Source organism: Buteo buteo, chromosome 16, assembly GCF_964188355.1.
Source record: "Buteo buteo chromosome 16, bButBut1.hap1.1, whole genome shotgun sequence".
Classification (NCBI taxonomy): domain Eukaryota; kingdom Metazoa; phylum Chordata; class Aves; order Accipitriformes; family Accipitridae; genus Buteo; species Buteo buteo.
In genome coordinates, this window is record NC_134186.1 from 1,074,590 (window position 1) to 1,091,773 (window position 17,184).

The 17,184-nt window shown below is 48.3% G+C and overlaps 1 protein-coding gene across 1 annotated transcript in view; it reads left to right on the forward strand.

Annotated features, from left to right (window-relative positions):
- GRIK3 (glutamate ionotropic receptor kainate type subunit 3) overlaps positions 1 to 17,184 on the forward strand; it is a 120,793-nt gene that overhangs the window by 70,817 nt on the left and 32,792 nt on the right. Inside the window, exons 5-8 of the mRNA XM_075048696.1 lie at positions 2,830 to 2,883; positions 7,560 to 7,733; positions 10,311 to 10,454; positions 13,736 to 13,843. Coding sequence (XP_074904797.1) covers positions 2,830 to 2,883; positions 7,560 to 7,733; positions 10,311 to 10,454; positions 13,736 to 13,843 — 480 coding nt within the window. The remainder of the gene's footprint in view (positions 1 to 2,829; positions 2,884 to 7,559; positions 7,734 to 10,310; positions 10,455 to 13,735; positions 13,844 to 17,184) is intronic.

A 17,184-nucleotide genomic window follows, 5' to 3' on the forward strand; every position in this document is an offset into this window, starting at 1 on the left:
GCACTCGCATTTGCTGAAGAATTAGGAAGCTCAGAAACCTCATCTTCTCCTAACTTTTCTACCCGTATCAAGAAATGCACGTCTAGGGGTGCCACCTTCACTTGTGAAACAGCTTTATTCTTTTCCATAGGATGGGATAGAAAAACAGGCTTCCCGACCCCTACTCTACACTACCCTCCTCATGCCCTGCTTTGCACATTCACCAAAAGTACGAGCTGGGTAAAGCCAGAACTGTCTCGTGGAAGAAGGGACTCTGCTTTTGCCTTGCAGTGTTAGAAGAACAACACATAGAAAAAAAACTGGACTGCAAAAAAAGTCATGAAAGAATGGCTCAGCCTTCTGTTTGTCCCGGAAACAATAACGTTCGTATATTATTGCTATTATTTGCCTTTTGTAATGTTTTGGTAACTACACTAGTCAGCTTTGCATATATTTGGCCTCTGGCGTTTGCTCTGACCAGACAGGTCAGAGCCTCTTGGCTGCACTGCCCGCCCCAGTGCAGCGCCGATGGATGGCAAAAAGGTTCTCTCAAGACTTGTGCTAAAATTTCCACCTCTTGGTACTGATTTTAACTGTGCATCTTTAGGTAACATGGAATGGTTTGAGCAACTCCAGCCTACATTCACTAAGGTAGCTCTGACTAAGCACACACCATCATGCCAGTCCAGGTCTTGCTCCCAACTCATTTAAGGTAACATGCTCCCACAGCACACGAGTAGCAAGGCACTTCACTGATAATCCGGGCAGTATTTTTAAACTGGAGTAGTAAAAAAATCCCCATGGAATAACAACACAAGAGCTGGCACAAAGACATACAGATGACATTGCTACATGCTGCTCCAGTCTGGGTTCCTTCGAGTGACTGAGACATCAAACCATTCATTATTCTACCCTCTTGGACAAACAAATCATTGTAGAAACCTATCACAGAGCTAGGCCTGCTTGTGAGGCCTTCCCATCCTGCCCCAGCTCCTCTGTCCTCACTCATTTTTGGTCACTTGGTAATGCTTTACATCTGTTCTCTGGCTTCCCAGCTTCTCTCTTCTCCTTGGCAGCTGTCTCTGAACAGTTGCTGCACTCTGCGGCGCACAGATGTGCCTGTCTTAACTTTAATGGAGCTCCCGTTCTCATCCTGGCGATTGCCTGTAGCTTATCCACCAGGTTTATCATTTATTCATTTTCCCACAAACCCAGATGTATCCTGCACAGAGGCTGCCAGTACTGGAAAGCTGGAGCTTGCTTCTTACAGCGGGTCTGGACTCTTCATCTACCACTGAAATGATCCAGCTGTAGAATGTGAACAGGAATCTCATGATTCACTCTTGATTGGTTTCACATCATCTAACTGATGCTTCACATACTGAGGCATCGTTCTCTGCTCCAGCTCTTGGCACCCGGGTGTGCAGGTCAGGAGAGAGCTGTGGCACAGCCCTGCAGATCCACCGGCCGGGCAGGGAGGAGGGGGACGGGACGGTGCACTGCCGCACAGAGACGGCTGCCAGGCTTTCTACAAGGTGTTTCCAGGCCAGGAAACCTGGGGTAAAGTCACACTCCAGAGTTACAATACTTAGGCTTGTAATCTAGGTCCTTTCCCTTCCCCTTGTTCTTTGACATCTCACTTCTTTTCAAACTGTCACTGCCTTCCTCAAAGGAAATTCTGCCCTAGTAATTTTAGCAAAAAACAAGGGAAGCGAATGTTTCCTGGAGGGACTTGAAGTTGCTTTCCCATCCGTGGAGATTTTAAAGTGCTCTTGCATGTGTTTTCTCCAGAAAACATGCTCACAGAGTCAGCATCACAGTCAAAACCACGGGTATCTCTTTCCTTTAGCCACCCACCAACTTCAGGGTGACTCTTCTCGTAGACAGAAATGCCTTCCCCTCGTGTTGTGTAGGGCCTGGACAAGGTCATCCAGGCGAGGTGCCTTCAGCCCACAGCCGTTTTCTGACAAACCTCACAGAACAGCATGTTCTCTCCACTGCTCAGTTATGCAAATCCCAGCAATCTGCACGAACCGTCCTTCGTGTCGGGGCTGGCACACCTAGAGCCTGGGCTCGCCAAGAGCCCTTGGGTCCGGACCACAATCTCCAAGGGCTGAGGGACGGGAGATGTCCTCACTCCCCATCCCTGTGCCTCTACTTTCACTGAGCCATTTCTAAACCCAGCACTATGTTAGAATCTGGCTATTGCACGCAGGAAGGAGGGACTCACAGACAAGAGCTCCAGGTACACATTATACAAACCGACACTGAAGGGGAGGGGATGCAGAGCACCAGAAATACACGTGTAAGGAACAAAAAGCCTTTCCTTGGCGTCTTAGCCAGTACGTGGACTTGTAACCATAAGAATAGGCTGCTTTGTGGTCATTCTGCACAGGTTTATGTGAGGTTGCTCGTTATTTGGTATCTGAGAAGGAAAGGCAACCTCCTGTCTCCCAGCTGTGCCGACAGAAGCAAGCCTGCATCCCTGGAAGATTTTGCACCGTGCGTGACCCATGAGCACGACAGCGTGCCGCAGTCGGTGTCCTGGCCGTCTGTTGCACAGCAACACCCAGAAATGCCACCAGCCTCTGCAGGAGCTGGACGCTGAGGCTTTGCCACCATTTCAGAAAGGTTCGAGGACCACAGTTCAGCTCGCTTAAGCACATGCCTCTTGCTGGCTAAGCACATGCTTAACTGCTTCACGGGATTGATCCAGAAGCCAGCTTCTGTGTTTCTGGGTCTGCCTCCTGCCATGTTTACCAGATCAGCTCTTTAGAGGTTTATGTTGCATGACTGTTGTTATATTCTTGTATCCACTCCTACTAACCTCCTTTCCCTACTCTCCTCAAGGCCATGGCAATGGGAATGATGACAGAATACTACCACTTCATCTTCACCACTCTGGTAAAGTATCTAATCTGTGCAAACACCTTTTACACTCACTGCTGAGGTGGAATGGAAAGGGAGGAGGTCGTCGAAGCGGCAGGAGAGCGGGCTGGGTGTCCTGTCCTGGGCGTGCATTGCACGGCTGCAGGATACTAAAGCAGTGGGGTGGGAAAAGCAAGGGGAAGGGAGGTCTGGTACCCTAACAGAAGGGGCGAGCAGGGCTAGACTGAGCTTCAGGTTAGAATCAGACCACAATGATTTGGTTGTAACCTCTCTGCAGCAACTGCGGCATCGCCCTGGTGCTCATTCTGAGAGATGTCAGTCTTTTCTTTCACTGCTTTTGGACTGGCTCACTCCTCTGGAGCTGTTCCGGCTTTGCACAGATGTAGGTTCTGGTTTTATTTCCCCTCCCAGTCATTTTGATTTCAGTGCAGCTACCCACGCACTGAAAGATGAGCATATGTGTGAATTTGCGAGGTTGTAGTCCCACAGACAGGATTTGATGGGACCAAGTTTCAGCCAGAACTGGGTATGTGTTTCTGTGTGTTCATCTAGGTCTCCCTTAAGAGCCAGGAGCAGCCCTGCTGTGGTCAATAGTTCAGTACTGCAGGTTTATTTTGCATGAGAAGAACTCAGCTTGAAATTAACTCCACTCTCATTAAACACGGGCCAGTTCTTCTCTGACTCCAGGAGGCATTTTGGTTTGGGTTTTTTGGCATGCCACTTTTGTTTCCATTTAGGATGCTATTGTCTAGTATACTGTTGAATTTTGTGTGATTTTGAAAATCTGATTTATCTTTTTTCCTTTAGGAAAGAAACAGACTAAACTAACCCTTAAAAACTGCAAAATTTATTTTTCAAATGCAAAAGACATTTTAATTACCCCTGCTGCCATTATCTATTCCAGGCAGCTTTAAGCATTTCCCAGATAACCTCCTATTAATCAGCCCCAGCTGAGCCTAGAGTACATTTCATGTGTAGGTACAGCCTGGAGGTGGGAGAAGAAGAATTATAATAAATTAATAGATAAGCAATCACAATTAATGCCACTTTCCTGAAATAACAGTTATATCATGGGAAAGATATTTTAATCTGTCATTCCTTAAGGCAATGTTTTCCTAGCTTGCAATGCATGTGCTTCAGCTTCTACAGTACTAGACCCATGGGGTGCTAATGAATTAGTCTATTATGTTATACTGAATGTTTCTAAAAGGTCCCTAGTCAATACTGAGTACAGTGTATCAACACTTGGCATGAAATGCTTCAACATTTTGCTAGGCAGCAAGACTACAGTTCACTGACTTCTGCATGAAGAGCCCCATCAGCCTTTTCTACCAGAGGAGGAGGAACTCTTCTGAGCCTTTGTCTAATGCACGCACAGCATTTACATCCCGCGAAGTCCCGAGCAGTGACAACCCCCTTAAACTCAACACTTCTAGGAATTTCTCAGCAGCTTGTAAAAATGAGTCCTTGCAAACACAGAAGCTTCCTCACTGCCTGCTGTCACTTCTGGGGTTGTTTAGCCCAGAGAAAAGGAGGCTCAGGGGAGACCTTATTACTCTCTACAACTACCTGAAAGGAGGTTGTAGCGAGGGGAGGGGGGGTCAGTCTCTCTTCCCAGGTATCAAGCGATAGCATGAGAGGAAACGGCCTCAAGTTGCGCCAGGGGAGGTTTAGATTGGATAGCAGGAAAAATTTCTTCACCGAAAGGGTTGTCAAGTATTGGAACAGGCTGCCCAGGGAAGTGGTTGAGTCACCATCCCTGGAGGTATTTAAAAGATGCATAGATGTGGTGCTTAGGGACGTGGTTTAGTGGTGGACTTGGCAGTGCTAGGTTAACGGTTGGACTCGATCTTAAAGGTCTTTTCCAACCGAAATGATTCTATGATTCTGCTGCTTACAGCAGTTACAGACAGGCAGAAGCAGGAATCTCTTCCCATCCTTTGAGTCGACATAAAGAAAAATTCCACACCCAACCTGCCTTCTCCCAATTAGGCACTAAACCAAACTAGTCCAGTTTTCCACTGGTGTTGATGATCAGGTACTGTTGTTAAACTCAGTGTACCTGAGGCTGGCGACATGACACAAATGTACTCATGACTGAGTACATGGCGGTTTATTATTCAAACAGCACTGTACGTGCATGCCTCCCATTACGGCCATGGCCACTCCTCCCAGTGACAGCTGCCCGAGCAAATCCGTGCCCAGACAGGGATCCTCGGTGATCCGTGGCAGGCACGCTATCCATGAGCTGTTTTGCACAATAGCAGACGGAGGATGCCCTTCCTGGACACCTGCCTTTGCAGCTTCCTACTGTGGATGCTAGATGTGGTGAGGATTAGACCTCAGCATTGCCGCCTACGACTGATGAACCAAAGCTGGGGATTTTAACAGGGGAGGTGGGAGAGCGTGGGTAAGAAAGGGGAAGAGCCACACAGAAACACTGAGAATAAAATTTCCTTAAAGGCAGTAGGACAGAGGGGAGAATTAATCTGCAGTACAGAAAATAACGAGTGAAAAGGAATGTAGATGAGGTGGAAGACAGACCCAGATGTTTTAATTTGTGGCTGTGCAGGAGCAGAAAATCCAGAAGAAACTCTTATGGCAATTCCCCCCACACCTCTCCACGTTCTGACACTCAGCTTGTATTCTTAATTATCCTCTAATTCCAGGAAATGATAAATCAGGTTGCAGCTGAGATTTAACCTGGAACCAAGAAAGTATCTGATGGGAGGTTGGCTTCTATAGGAACTTGGTGAGATGAAGGGCCAAGGGAGAGCAGAAGGATGGGGAGGGCACCCAAAATATCAGTAGGATCTGAAGGGTGGCCAGGGCTGGCGGCCTGACAGCTGCGCGATGGAGACCATGACGTCTGGAGCTCAGTGGATCAGATTTGTCCCATACGGTCACATTCTGAGGAGGAAATGATCTGCTTTTGCAACCAAAAGTTATTTCCCCACAGCAATTTCCAGAATACAAACCAAAGTATCTGACAAAAAGTTATGAACCTGGAAAAAGTAAATCTATTCCAGTGGGTCAGGCACAAGACCACTGTACACCCTCATATCCAGATGATATAAGCATCTGTCTGAGGTTAAACAACTGTATTTGCCCTTAGTAAGTCATTTGAAAGTCAACATGGCCTAGTTTTCACAATGCCCTTTAACAAAACATGGAGGTTGGTACTTGCGATTTTTCAGGAAAAAACAAAACAAAACAAACAACAAAGACCCTGAACTCTGTTGTGGGTGTGATTAATGACTCGGTCCCTGGCTGCACCTGCAGATTAAAACATGGCATCCATCAGCAGTATGCCTTGGGGGTGCAAAGTCAGAGGCCAGTGCTTAAGGAAAAGATCAAACCCCCAAAGCTTATTAAAGCAAAACAGCTGTAAGAATTCCTTGCTCTCCCACTGAGAATGAAGTCTCAGTTGCTGGCAAGTGCTGATTTGGTTATGCTTTGCTTAGGGCAGTGTGTTTTAGGGCCAGTGCTTTTCCAGCTCCCCAATGCACGCCACGTCTGAGTGAACCCACAGCGTGGCTGTGTCCTACCAGAATAGCTACATTATACAAAACAGCAACAGCCACGTAATCTCATGCTGTATTTAAACTCTTTTTTATAATCCCTGGTGAGAGCAACGAACACTGTTCCCATATTCGCCCTCCACCCTCTATCACAGAAGACAGTGCTGTTGCCTTTCCACCTCCCCGCATTTTTACTACCATTGAACACTTGCAGAAATTGTTCAGGATAAACTCTGACTAAATATGTCCCATGCAACAAATGATTCCCATTAACAAAGCCCCCTCCCGACTGCCATTCTCCTCTACAGCCAGTCACGATCCCCCTCGGGTCAGCTGCCCCGGGTTTTTGTGAGCAGATCAGCTGTGGTACGCTCTTGCCGTGCTGCCTAACCCCAAACTACTCAGACTAGTTACTGAGCACTGAAGTCAATCCCTGAATGGAACTTAATATTTCGATGTGCGGCGGAGCCAAGAGATGCATTAAAGAAGTGCACTGGCAGAGGCCTCCAAATGCCCCTCGCTCACTGCCTGCCAAGTGATGCCTGTGGGCTGGCTGCCAGCAGAGCTGAGGACTGCCTGGCTGTGGGTTTTTTAATTCGTATAAAGGGCACTCTCATTCATTTGCAGACTGTGTAGGCTGGTCGTAATGTCAAGAAATGCGTCTTAGTTCCTCTTTGATAGCCGTCTGCAAATTGGCGTTCTGCATTCAGAGTTACTCTGTCATCTGCAGCGCCCCGTGGGCTTCGGCACTCACAGCAAATCCTCTATGGAAAGGCCCCAGGGAGCTCTGGATACAGGAATTCTGCCTTGTCCCCTCCCCCTTGGTCGCAAGCCTCTTTTTTCACAGTTGCAGACAGTGATTCTGGTTTTCTCCCCACAATTCACTTGCCTCTTTTATACAGAGTGAGCTCTTTGGCAGGAGTTTCCCTCTGCTGTGCGTGGGTGAACCTGCACATATGACACCCGAATGCAACTAACACCTACGAGTCTCTGCAGGCAGACACTGATGGCAACAGACAGTGCAATCCACCAAATTCATGAGGGCATCATCCCACCTCCCACCTTCTGCGGGCTCTGCCTTCTCACTTCAAACACAGACATGAATCGTTGCAGAAAAGACAAACAAAACAAAGCTAAACAAAATGTTTAAACTGGTTTCTCTCTTTTAAGGATCTTTATGCATTAGACCTAGAACCATACCGCTACTCTGGAGTGAACCTGACCGGTTTCCGGATCCTCAACGTGGAGAACCCGCACGTGTCCTCCATCATTGAGAAGTGGTCCATGGAGCGGCTGCAGTCCACGCCCAAGGCAGAGCTGGGACTGCTCGATGGCGTGATGATGGTATGAGAAGTTTAAACAAGGCACGGGTGAAGTCTGGGCAGCAGACCAGAGTGGCAGGGAAGTCAGGAACAGTCATTAAGGCCTAAATGTTAGTTTTATTGGTGCTTGTAGTAGTAACAACTCATCCCAGGTATCTTCCCCAAGGTAGTTACTTGCATTCTTTAATAACTGTCCCTCAAATGCAGTGAGTTTGGCTGGTGAATCCCCTGCAGCCCCCCACTGTGTTAACACTCTCCTTTTGCAAGCCCAGCTTGCCAACAGATTTGCCAATTTTGAGAGACTCTGCTCCTCCCCTCCCTTCTTGCCAGTAAAAAGCTGCCCCCAGGACTGGCAAAATTCAAAGCTTTCAGTTCCAGAAAGGGCTGAGCACGGTAGGGAAGTGCCCTGGCTATTTCGTGCTGGGAACGAGAAGAGAGGGAGCTGCAATCAGCTGGGTATTGTGCCCCTTGTTCAGGCACAGCAGGATTTCTCCGTGCTTGCCTGACGTCCCGATGCAATGCGCGCTTGCTGCCCTGGAAAGGGATGGTGCCCCCAACCCCGGAGCACCCAGGAAAGGGCCCCCTCTCCCTTCGGCTGCTCTCCCCAAGTCCTGCTTCAGCTCAGGGCAGGACGGTCGCCTCCCACGTCCCTCCGGCCAGCCCTGGGAGCAGCAATGGGGAGCAGAAACAGTCCCGTCCCACCGGAGGAGCCAGGTAGCCGGGGTTCTCCCGCAGGGGCTTGCAGGGCTCCAGCTGCCATCGTCTCCCCACAGAGTCCCCAAGAGCAGCCGAACGCCCAGCTCCTGGGGCTGGAGCACAGCACACGGCTGGACTGGGCCAGGCAATTCGCTGAGATTGATGCGGGGAGAAAGAGCCAAAGCGATACTCGGAGATGGGCTTTGCTGCAGCTTTGATGACTCCTTTTAGGGTCTGATGGCAGCTCTGCTCCGCTGAGTTACTGCTCGGAAGGTACAGCACCTGCTCGCCCATCTGTCTTCCCTGCGAGGCTGTCTCTGACCCCCGTAATTGCTGACTGGCAATTGCTGACTCCTTCCCTCTCCCTTTAGACCTGCCAGAACCAACCCCACAAGTGGCAAAGCCTCCCAGACTTTCACCTTGAAAGGGCTCCTCGTATCCCTCCTGTTCTTTTTTTTTCTTAGAGGAGAGCCCCACCATTCTCCTTTAGCCTTTTACGTTCATGCAGCACTGCCCACAACTACAGCGTCACGTTGCCTGCAACGGTGCTGGGCTCCCCCCGCTGCCGCTGGCTCCTCTCCCGTTCCCTGTCTGTTTGCTTCTTCAGAGGGGATCCTGCCTTTTATTTGTGTTTGTCTGGTGTCTGTCCCAGTGGGGCCCTGATCTCAGCTGGGCATTACAGTATGTAATTCACCATGAAATTGCTTGGACATATTCTTGTGCTCACTCTCCTCTAGCCCCAAACTTAGAAAACCTGTCCCTGCTGCTGTACATACAAGCCCGTGGGATGCAGGTCGGGTGCCTGCTCTTCATGCTTGGGTGCTGTGGGAAGGGAAGGTCAGGGGGACGGCTGCCAACGTTGAGGATTTTCTCCGTGGCCACATCCTGTTAGATATTTGCCCAGTTATTTGCTGTATTATTTTGTTTTATTGTGCTTTATTACGATGCTGCTACACTCACATCTGTTTTGTACCTTTGTGAAGCCAGCAAATAATGTATTTTCACTAGGAGGACTTACCATATCAGAGTGAAAAATAAATCCAATTCCCTTGATCAGTGTTTGGAGGTGAGATGGGGCATCTCAAATTGAATCTAAAACCATCACATTATATGGAAGAAAAAAAAAGTTCCCCCTAGTTCAAATCACTGAAACGTGGGAAGTTGTTATAAATCTGTGAGGTCCTGATTTCGGTGACAGTTTGGGCCATTTTGGAAAATTCCATGCCCACGGACAAGCTATTTAACTTCTCTGTTCCTTATTTCCCCATGTACAAAATAGTGTGGATAATATGTTCTCATATGGGTTTTTTTCACACTCAGACAAAACAGACTAAAGAAGAAAATTCTGCTACTATCTTCTACATTTAGAAATTGCTAGCTTCCTTGTGTGACAATACAGTAGTAAATGCACTAGAAATAACCAGAACGGATACACACAGACAAATGACATTTTCACAATCTCTGATTTTAAGACAGAACTATATCTTGTAGTCTAAAGAGCCATGTAACAGAAAAACATGCTCATGAGGCTTTGTCATGTGCAGAGCTACGTGTTCTGAGGACGTGCTTTGCATGACAGGTCAGCTTAGAGGTTTATACAAGTCGTTGTGTTAAAGCATACGCATTTATAGCAATGTCTTGAGATCCCAGTGAATGTCTTGAGAGCCCAGCCCTGCCCTCGGAGCGCTGTTTGCAGGGTTGGACACCCAGGAGGTGGGATGGTCGGCAGTGGACCAGGGCAGAGGAGCCCTGAGGTCCCCCAGATGTTGGGCAGGGGTTAACGCAGAGGGGGTTCTTGCAGCTTCTCCTGCAACACTTTTCGGATCCCCCACTGCTTTGCTGTCTGAATGCTTCCTTGCTCTGGAACCGCTATCGACACAAATGCTGTTCCCCTTTACTTTAGACAGACGCTGCCCTGTTGTACGATGCGGTGCACGTGGTCTCCGTCTGCTACCAGCGCGCCCCTCAGATGACCGTGAACTCCCTGCAGTGCCATCGGCACAAAGCCTGGAGGTTTGGTGGCCGCTTCATGAATTTTATAAAAGAGGTAAAAGCATGATTTGCAACCATAATTGCTTCCCACTAACGCAAAACTTTCCCGGCAGGAGCAGTACAGCTGCTCAGCGCGCAGGTACAGAGGCACGTGGCAGGGAGGCTTGGCAGGTATAGGGTTATAAAAAATCCCCCCGCCTGGGCAGGTACAACTGGGTGGAAGCACAGATATACGCCAGGCTGCTGAGTGCAGCCAGAAAGGAAAAATCCTGTCTTTGCCTTCAAAATAACATCCGTGCAGCCATGCCAAAACATCCAAAACAAGCTGAAATCTCCCATGCTGTCACTGAGACATGCCCTGGCCTCTTCTTGCGTCAAGAGCAGCTGGACCACTCTCTCTCCGAGGCCATTTCTTAGCAGAGCAATAGCCATTTGCCTTTTACAGGAACATTTGCTTGGGGTCCACAAAGGGCATTCAGTGCTGCTAAATCCCAGTGGCAAAGCTGGCAGCGCTGTGCATCTCTGCCTGCGTGCTGATGAACGGCTTTGGCAGACCGGTGGATTTAGCAAGTAGGGAGCCCGGGGAGTGAGGAGGCAGCTTCATTCTCTGTTTTCAGTCATTATGATTTCTTTCTCTTCAGCCCACATAATTGTTTGTTTGCATCTGGCTTAAGCACGCAAGCGGACTCAAAGCACGGGTGTTTTATGAGCAGTGAGCTCACCAAGGGAGCGCAGCACAGGGAAGCTGCAGTGAGGGGTGGTCGGCCCTCACAAAAGAGCCCCCGTGCACGCACCCCTGCACTCACACCCTGGGCTTTGCTCTGTCTGAAAAAAGGAGCCCTCACACGAGAAAAAAATGAAAGCAGAGCTGCCAGGAGGTACTGCACACCCTACCAGATACATCTTTGTGATAAAGCCCCCTTATTTACCCTAAGGCCTTTTTAAACTTCTGCGCCTGTGGCTCTTCACATGGGAAGTTATGAAACTGGCTGCATATCAGATGCATGACTGGGACACATTTAAAAGGCTGGGTACAAAATCGCCTGAAGTTTTAAAACAGAAGAGTAGAAGTACGTTGTTAACCGTTACTGTGATTTGTGCTGCAAATCACCTACAGACCCCAGCGGACCCCGAACACGTAAGTGCAGTGAGAGCGTGCCCACCCCAGGTGCTGCCGGAGCTGCACGAGCGCACAGGTGTAGGGGAGGAAAAAGGAAGAATGATTCCCATTGCAGAGAGAGAATGAACTTTTTTCTTAATAGGCACTGAAGATGGTCCCTCTCCTCTCTCTGCCTCTCTCTCTCCTTTTTCGTGTTTTGTTCCCTTCTGCAGAAACCTGCTCCAGCTGGCTGCCAAAAGAGAGTGTAAATAATTTGTTTGGTTGGCTCCTTTTGCAAATTACCCTGAGCCTCACACTCCAGTGCCTGCTTGTTGTTTCCCTTTCTGGCACCCCGTCAGCTCGTTGCGGGGATAAGCTTCCTCCCCATTGCAATCAGAACACACAGTAATTGCTCTCTCTAAACTCCTGTAAAGACAAAGCAGCGCGCAGAGGGATGCCTCGCTGCAGACTCCCGCTCCCCCGGCCCTGGGCTCCCCAAAGATACCAGCACCGGTCCTCGCCGTACCGGGTCCATGCAGAGTTGTGCATCGAAGCCCTGCTTGGTCCCATTTGCTGAGGTGCAAAGGGGATGGGACGGGGCCGTCGGGGCTCCCCGGGAATTGGGGGGACAGGGCCACGCGTGGGGGCAGGAGGCGAGAGGACACGCTCCTCTGCAGCCACTGGAGGCCAGGACAGCGGGTGCTCGGAGTTTGCTTGCAGAGACGGCTGACCCGCGCGGGATCAGAGCCCACTGGGGGCCGTGGCGATGCCGTGCGCCCCCAGCCCGGTCCCCGGAGCCGTGCAGCCCGTGGGTGCTCTCGCTGCAGCCCTGCAGGAGCTGCGTGGCTCAGCACACAGCTTGTGTTTGCTCCGGTTGGGTATGTTAAACGCTCCGTGTTTTTCCTGGCTCCCGGGGGGCTCCGCAGGCTGCGCGTCCCACAGGCAAACCACCTGCACGCCAAAATGAGCAAACTGAGCGCAGCCTTCCCCAAAACTCAAGGGTGGCGAGGCTGGGAGGAGGCTGTCATTATTCCTCGGGAATTAATGAGGAAGAGCCGGAGGAGCATATTTACTGGGAAATATGCCAGTCATTCCCCCCTGAGAATACATTATGCCACCTTCATCACACTGGGATATTTCAAGCTCTCCCACCCATAAAGGAAACACATTCATCAGCGAGGAACGCACACTGAACTGCTCAGAGGAAAGAGCCCGAGTCTCAGCTCTCCACTGCTGAGATGCGATTGTAAAGCAGTAAACCATGTCAGCAGCCCGGCGCTGTTACGGGAGCATCCTCCGTAGGACAGATGCTTATAGTACATCCTAGCACTGTCCCTGGGCAAAGCAGGCATCGTATACCATGCTGTCCCTTAGCACCTGCTCTGCCAGCACAGCTCGCATCTGGTATTTGGGGGTCTCTCACCTCCTAAATCAGAAGAGATTAATTCTGGTGGTGCTGCAAAGCGTACAGTGGAAAAGAAACGGAATCATAGAATAATATTGACTGAACTGAATCTAGATATTTTTACCCCTAGCTCCTGCTCACAGCAGGACTAGCTCCCAAGTCAGACCAGTCTGTGCAGGACCTTGTCCAGTCAAGCGATGAAAATCTCCAGGAACAGCGTTTCCCCAGCTCCTTTGGGCACCTGCCCCCTGCTTATACTGCCAAAAACCAAACCAGGGGTACCGACGCAGCACGCGCCCACCAGGTTCCCGTGCCTGTTTCAAAACAACAGAACCTGCTAGCATGGACAAGCTCTTGGCCTCTTCTGCTCCACTTTCCATCTGAAAGGAAGGGAGGGAAGTGTTCAGGACATTTTAGCTTCCACATACCTTGGAAGCATCAGCAGGTTCATGCAGAAAAGGATTATTTATGAACTTGACTGGAGTTGTCCCAAACCCAGGCTCCCTGCAGCCCAGGATTTATCAGTACTACAAGGATAAATGCAGCACACAAGGATACCATGATAAATGCAAGCAGTTTTCTACTGAGTCATCATGTCCTGCAACAGCTGGCGAACACAAAAGGTGCGAACAAAATTTGTAGCAAGGACTGCAAGAGAGTTAAGAAAATCTCTAGCTCCGTCTGTAGTCTGAACGGACGTGATTATTAATTAATCATGCTCTTTGGGGAGAAAGAACCCGTATAAGGACTAATTAAAAGAACATACAGTGGAGGGCAAAAGATTATTTATGATACCAAATAACAGCCCTGCTACTTTTTCTCCCTTCCACAGGCCCAATGGGAAGGATTAACAGGACGAATTGTCTTTAATAAAACTAGCGGTTTACGGACAGATTTTGATCTGGATATCATCAGCCTCAAAGAAGATGGTCTCGAAAAGGTAGGCAGGGTTTGTCTTATCTACATATGGCTTAGTCTAACTCTGATACTCAGGCAATAGAGGAAATAGTTGGTGGTTGTATTGTTTCCAGGTTTTCTGTTTTTTATATAAAAGGATATTTACTTTGTGGGATTTCTCAGATCCTTTTCCATGCCTCAACCATGACTCACTAGCCCCGAAGCGGTATGTGTGGGATTACAGTTACTAGCTGCAGAAGTGCTTGTGGCACTTTCCTGAGATAGTAGAAGCAGAAGAAACTTTCTGAGCAGCCATTAACCTCTCCCTGCCCAGGCTAAAGGTGGAAGGAACAAAGGCCGTCCCACCCCATCTCACTGGGCTTGCTTACAAAATGTTGATTTTTCCCTGAGGAGGCAACAGCTCTTGAAAGCATCATCTTGGTGTGATTTCCCACAATGAAAATTGCCTAAGGCTTGGAAGTGGCACCAGCTTATTACAGCCTAGATTTTGCAGGAGAATGCAGTGTGTACTTTTGTTTATTTCTTCTATGTGTTATCTAAGGGACAATGAGGAAAAAAAGCAAAATGCATTTTTGCCTGTCTGGCTGGAGGGATCTCATTCGGTGGCCGTGTTTGCCCAGCCACCCAGAGGCAACACAGCACAAAGGCTGCAGCCTCAGATCCTCCTAATTAGTGCAACTCTCCTCTGGGCACAGAAATATGATGCTGATGTGCAAATCTGATTCTCAGGTGTTCACGGGGATTTCATTTCCTTTTCTACAATTACTTTTCAAAAAAAAAAAAAAAAAAGGCAATATGCAAAGCATTAAACATCCCTAGAACATCCCTTTCAAGGTGAGATCAGTTCATTTAAGACAAAAGAGAGCAGCAAGTGGCCTGAAATGAAGAAAGTACTGCACTGGGGACAGCTGATACCAGCGAGCAATGCCCAGGGGCTGCGCTCTAATCAGACTCCAGATAACAGCATGTGAGGGCTCCTGGAGCCTGACCCCTTTTGTGAGTAATGCCGAGTCCCCGTTCTGCTAAAGGTGTCTTGCAGATTTACAGAAGAAAGTTGGCGGCCGGGCAGCAAATCCCTTTCTAGAGCAGAGTCTGCTTTTCGACACCCACAAGGTGCCTACTGGCAGCCAGGGAGGAGTGCTGAGTCCTGTAACCTTTGGGCATGGAGACAGGTTATGGTACCGTGGGAAATGCCAGCCGGGAGCAGAGAGAGGGAGTTTTCAATTAACCGTGCAGCAAGCGGCCCAACATGCACAGATGACTTTTCCAGGGAATTAATCACACAGTGCAGGTAGGCAGCCCCCGGAGGCTGGAGGCAGCAGTTTGATCAACCCTCCTGTTTGGAGGGGACGGATCCTGTGCAGTGAAGCTCCCTGGGACCAAACAGCTTGACTTCCCCACTCCCCTTTTTTACAGTTTGTTTTTCCTTCGCTTTGAAATAAATTGTTGCCACGCTTTCACACCACAGCAGTAGTTCTTTGCTTCATGTAAAAAATCTCAAGGTCACCACAGCACTCTCCTAGTGGGTATTTTTTGGTGTCACATACAGAATAAAGAAAACATTTCAAATAAACCCAATGACCTTCAGTCTCAGCTGCAACCAGCCAAGCCCGTGCAGGAAGGAGGCGGGAGAGGAGCAGGGGAAGATGCCACCTTCTCGCAAGAACTGAGCAGGAGACGATCTTTATAGCTTGACTTCTTTTTTACAAAATATTTTGTTTATAGTCTAAACCAAAAAAACCAACACGTCATTTTGGAGTACAGTGGCACCAACAGACCGCCAGAGAGCTGTGTTGGTAGAATAATAGAAAAACGTGCGAGTATTTGGATACGATGTGAATCTAAATGTTTAAGTACAACCGCAATATCTATCTGTCAAACTAATACTCCTCAGGTGTACTGGAGAATAGCTGGCACCAGCTGTATTTATTGCTATTGTGTGTCACATAAAGCCCATAGGAAGCCGCCAAACCTTGATGCATACTCTGTACAGCCATTCAACTTTTGCCTCCAACAATTCAGAGATTTCACAGTTCCCACTATTATTTTTTTGAAAGCTTCTTGTCAGCTGTAGAGGGGTTTTAAAGTATTGATGTCAAATCTCTGCTGAAGCTAGGGTTCTGTCAATAGTTAATCTGAAATAACAAAACACCAAACTACAAACAAATCCCATACGGATTGTGCATTATGTATAATAGCTTATGTTTGTTGAGCTTTAAGATTGAACTCCTGATCCTTATACCTTCTCGATGTTCCAGGGATTACAGGAGTATTAACTAAACCTAATTACATGTAGTTTGACTATCTGACTTGCACAGTTCTCTTAATGCATTTTTTTCCTTTTTTTCTCCTTTTTAAATATTTTAAACTGATTAATTCAGTCTTAAGTGCCATGTATTTAATTTTCTTAAAGAAAATTTAGCAAGGCATAGTTAACTAAGTCTGCAGTGCTGCTAGCAGGGGCCTCTTAGACTTGCTTCTCTTTTCCCATGCACAATAATAATCTTTTGATATCACAGCTGTTGTGTGATTGAAGGGAGATATGGGAGATTGCTTAGGTTTTACCTGAAATATTTAGAGCCTTTCACAAAGTTCATGGAAACTCTTCTAGAATTTGTGATATTTTTTTGCCAGGCAGCATTGCTCATTACAAAGTCTCTTTTTGGGGATGCAGTAAAACCAAGTTCTCCCCTTAGACTGCTGAAGAGGTTGAAGAATCTTAAAAATAGCAATAAATAAAATATTGGAATTTCCTGGCTCCCCAGTGGGTTTGAGCTGTCTGCCTTTGGTTTCTTTCTGAGTCCCATCTCACAGTTTGACCCTACAGATGGATTGTTCTGTTCCTATTTCCGTGTGGGCTTTTGTTTTTTCTCGCTGTCAGGCTGGCTATATGGCCACCCTGCTCCGTTTGCTGGCAGCAATCCCATATGCCTCCACCTTTCCTGACATTTTATCTCACTATCACAGTCCTTTAGCCAGTCCTGCCTTCCAAGTTTGTTCTAAAGCCTCCCCTGCACTGCGGAGATCAGGTTAATATGCTTAGATTCGCCCAGATGACTTCTCTTAGAGAGAGACATGTTTTGCTATTTCTGGATCAATAGACTTCTTCAAAGTCTAATAATTTATTAAAATTGACAGCTTGAGAAAAACAGAGCACCTCAAATTGATGAGGAACGTAGCTGCACGTGCCTGTGCCCATGCCTGCAAGCCTGCTGCCGTTCCCTCCTCCAGGTTTGCTGCCAGGACCAAGACCTCCCCTTGCAGTGGTCTTCCCTGAAGGGATGACCAGGGCCTTTCCAAGGGGATGTGTTAGAAATCTCTGTCTACTTTACCACAACACAGAGGATAGGAGTGGTCCCTACC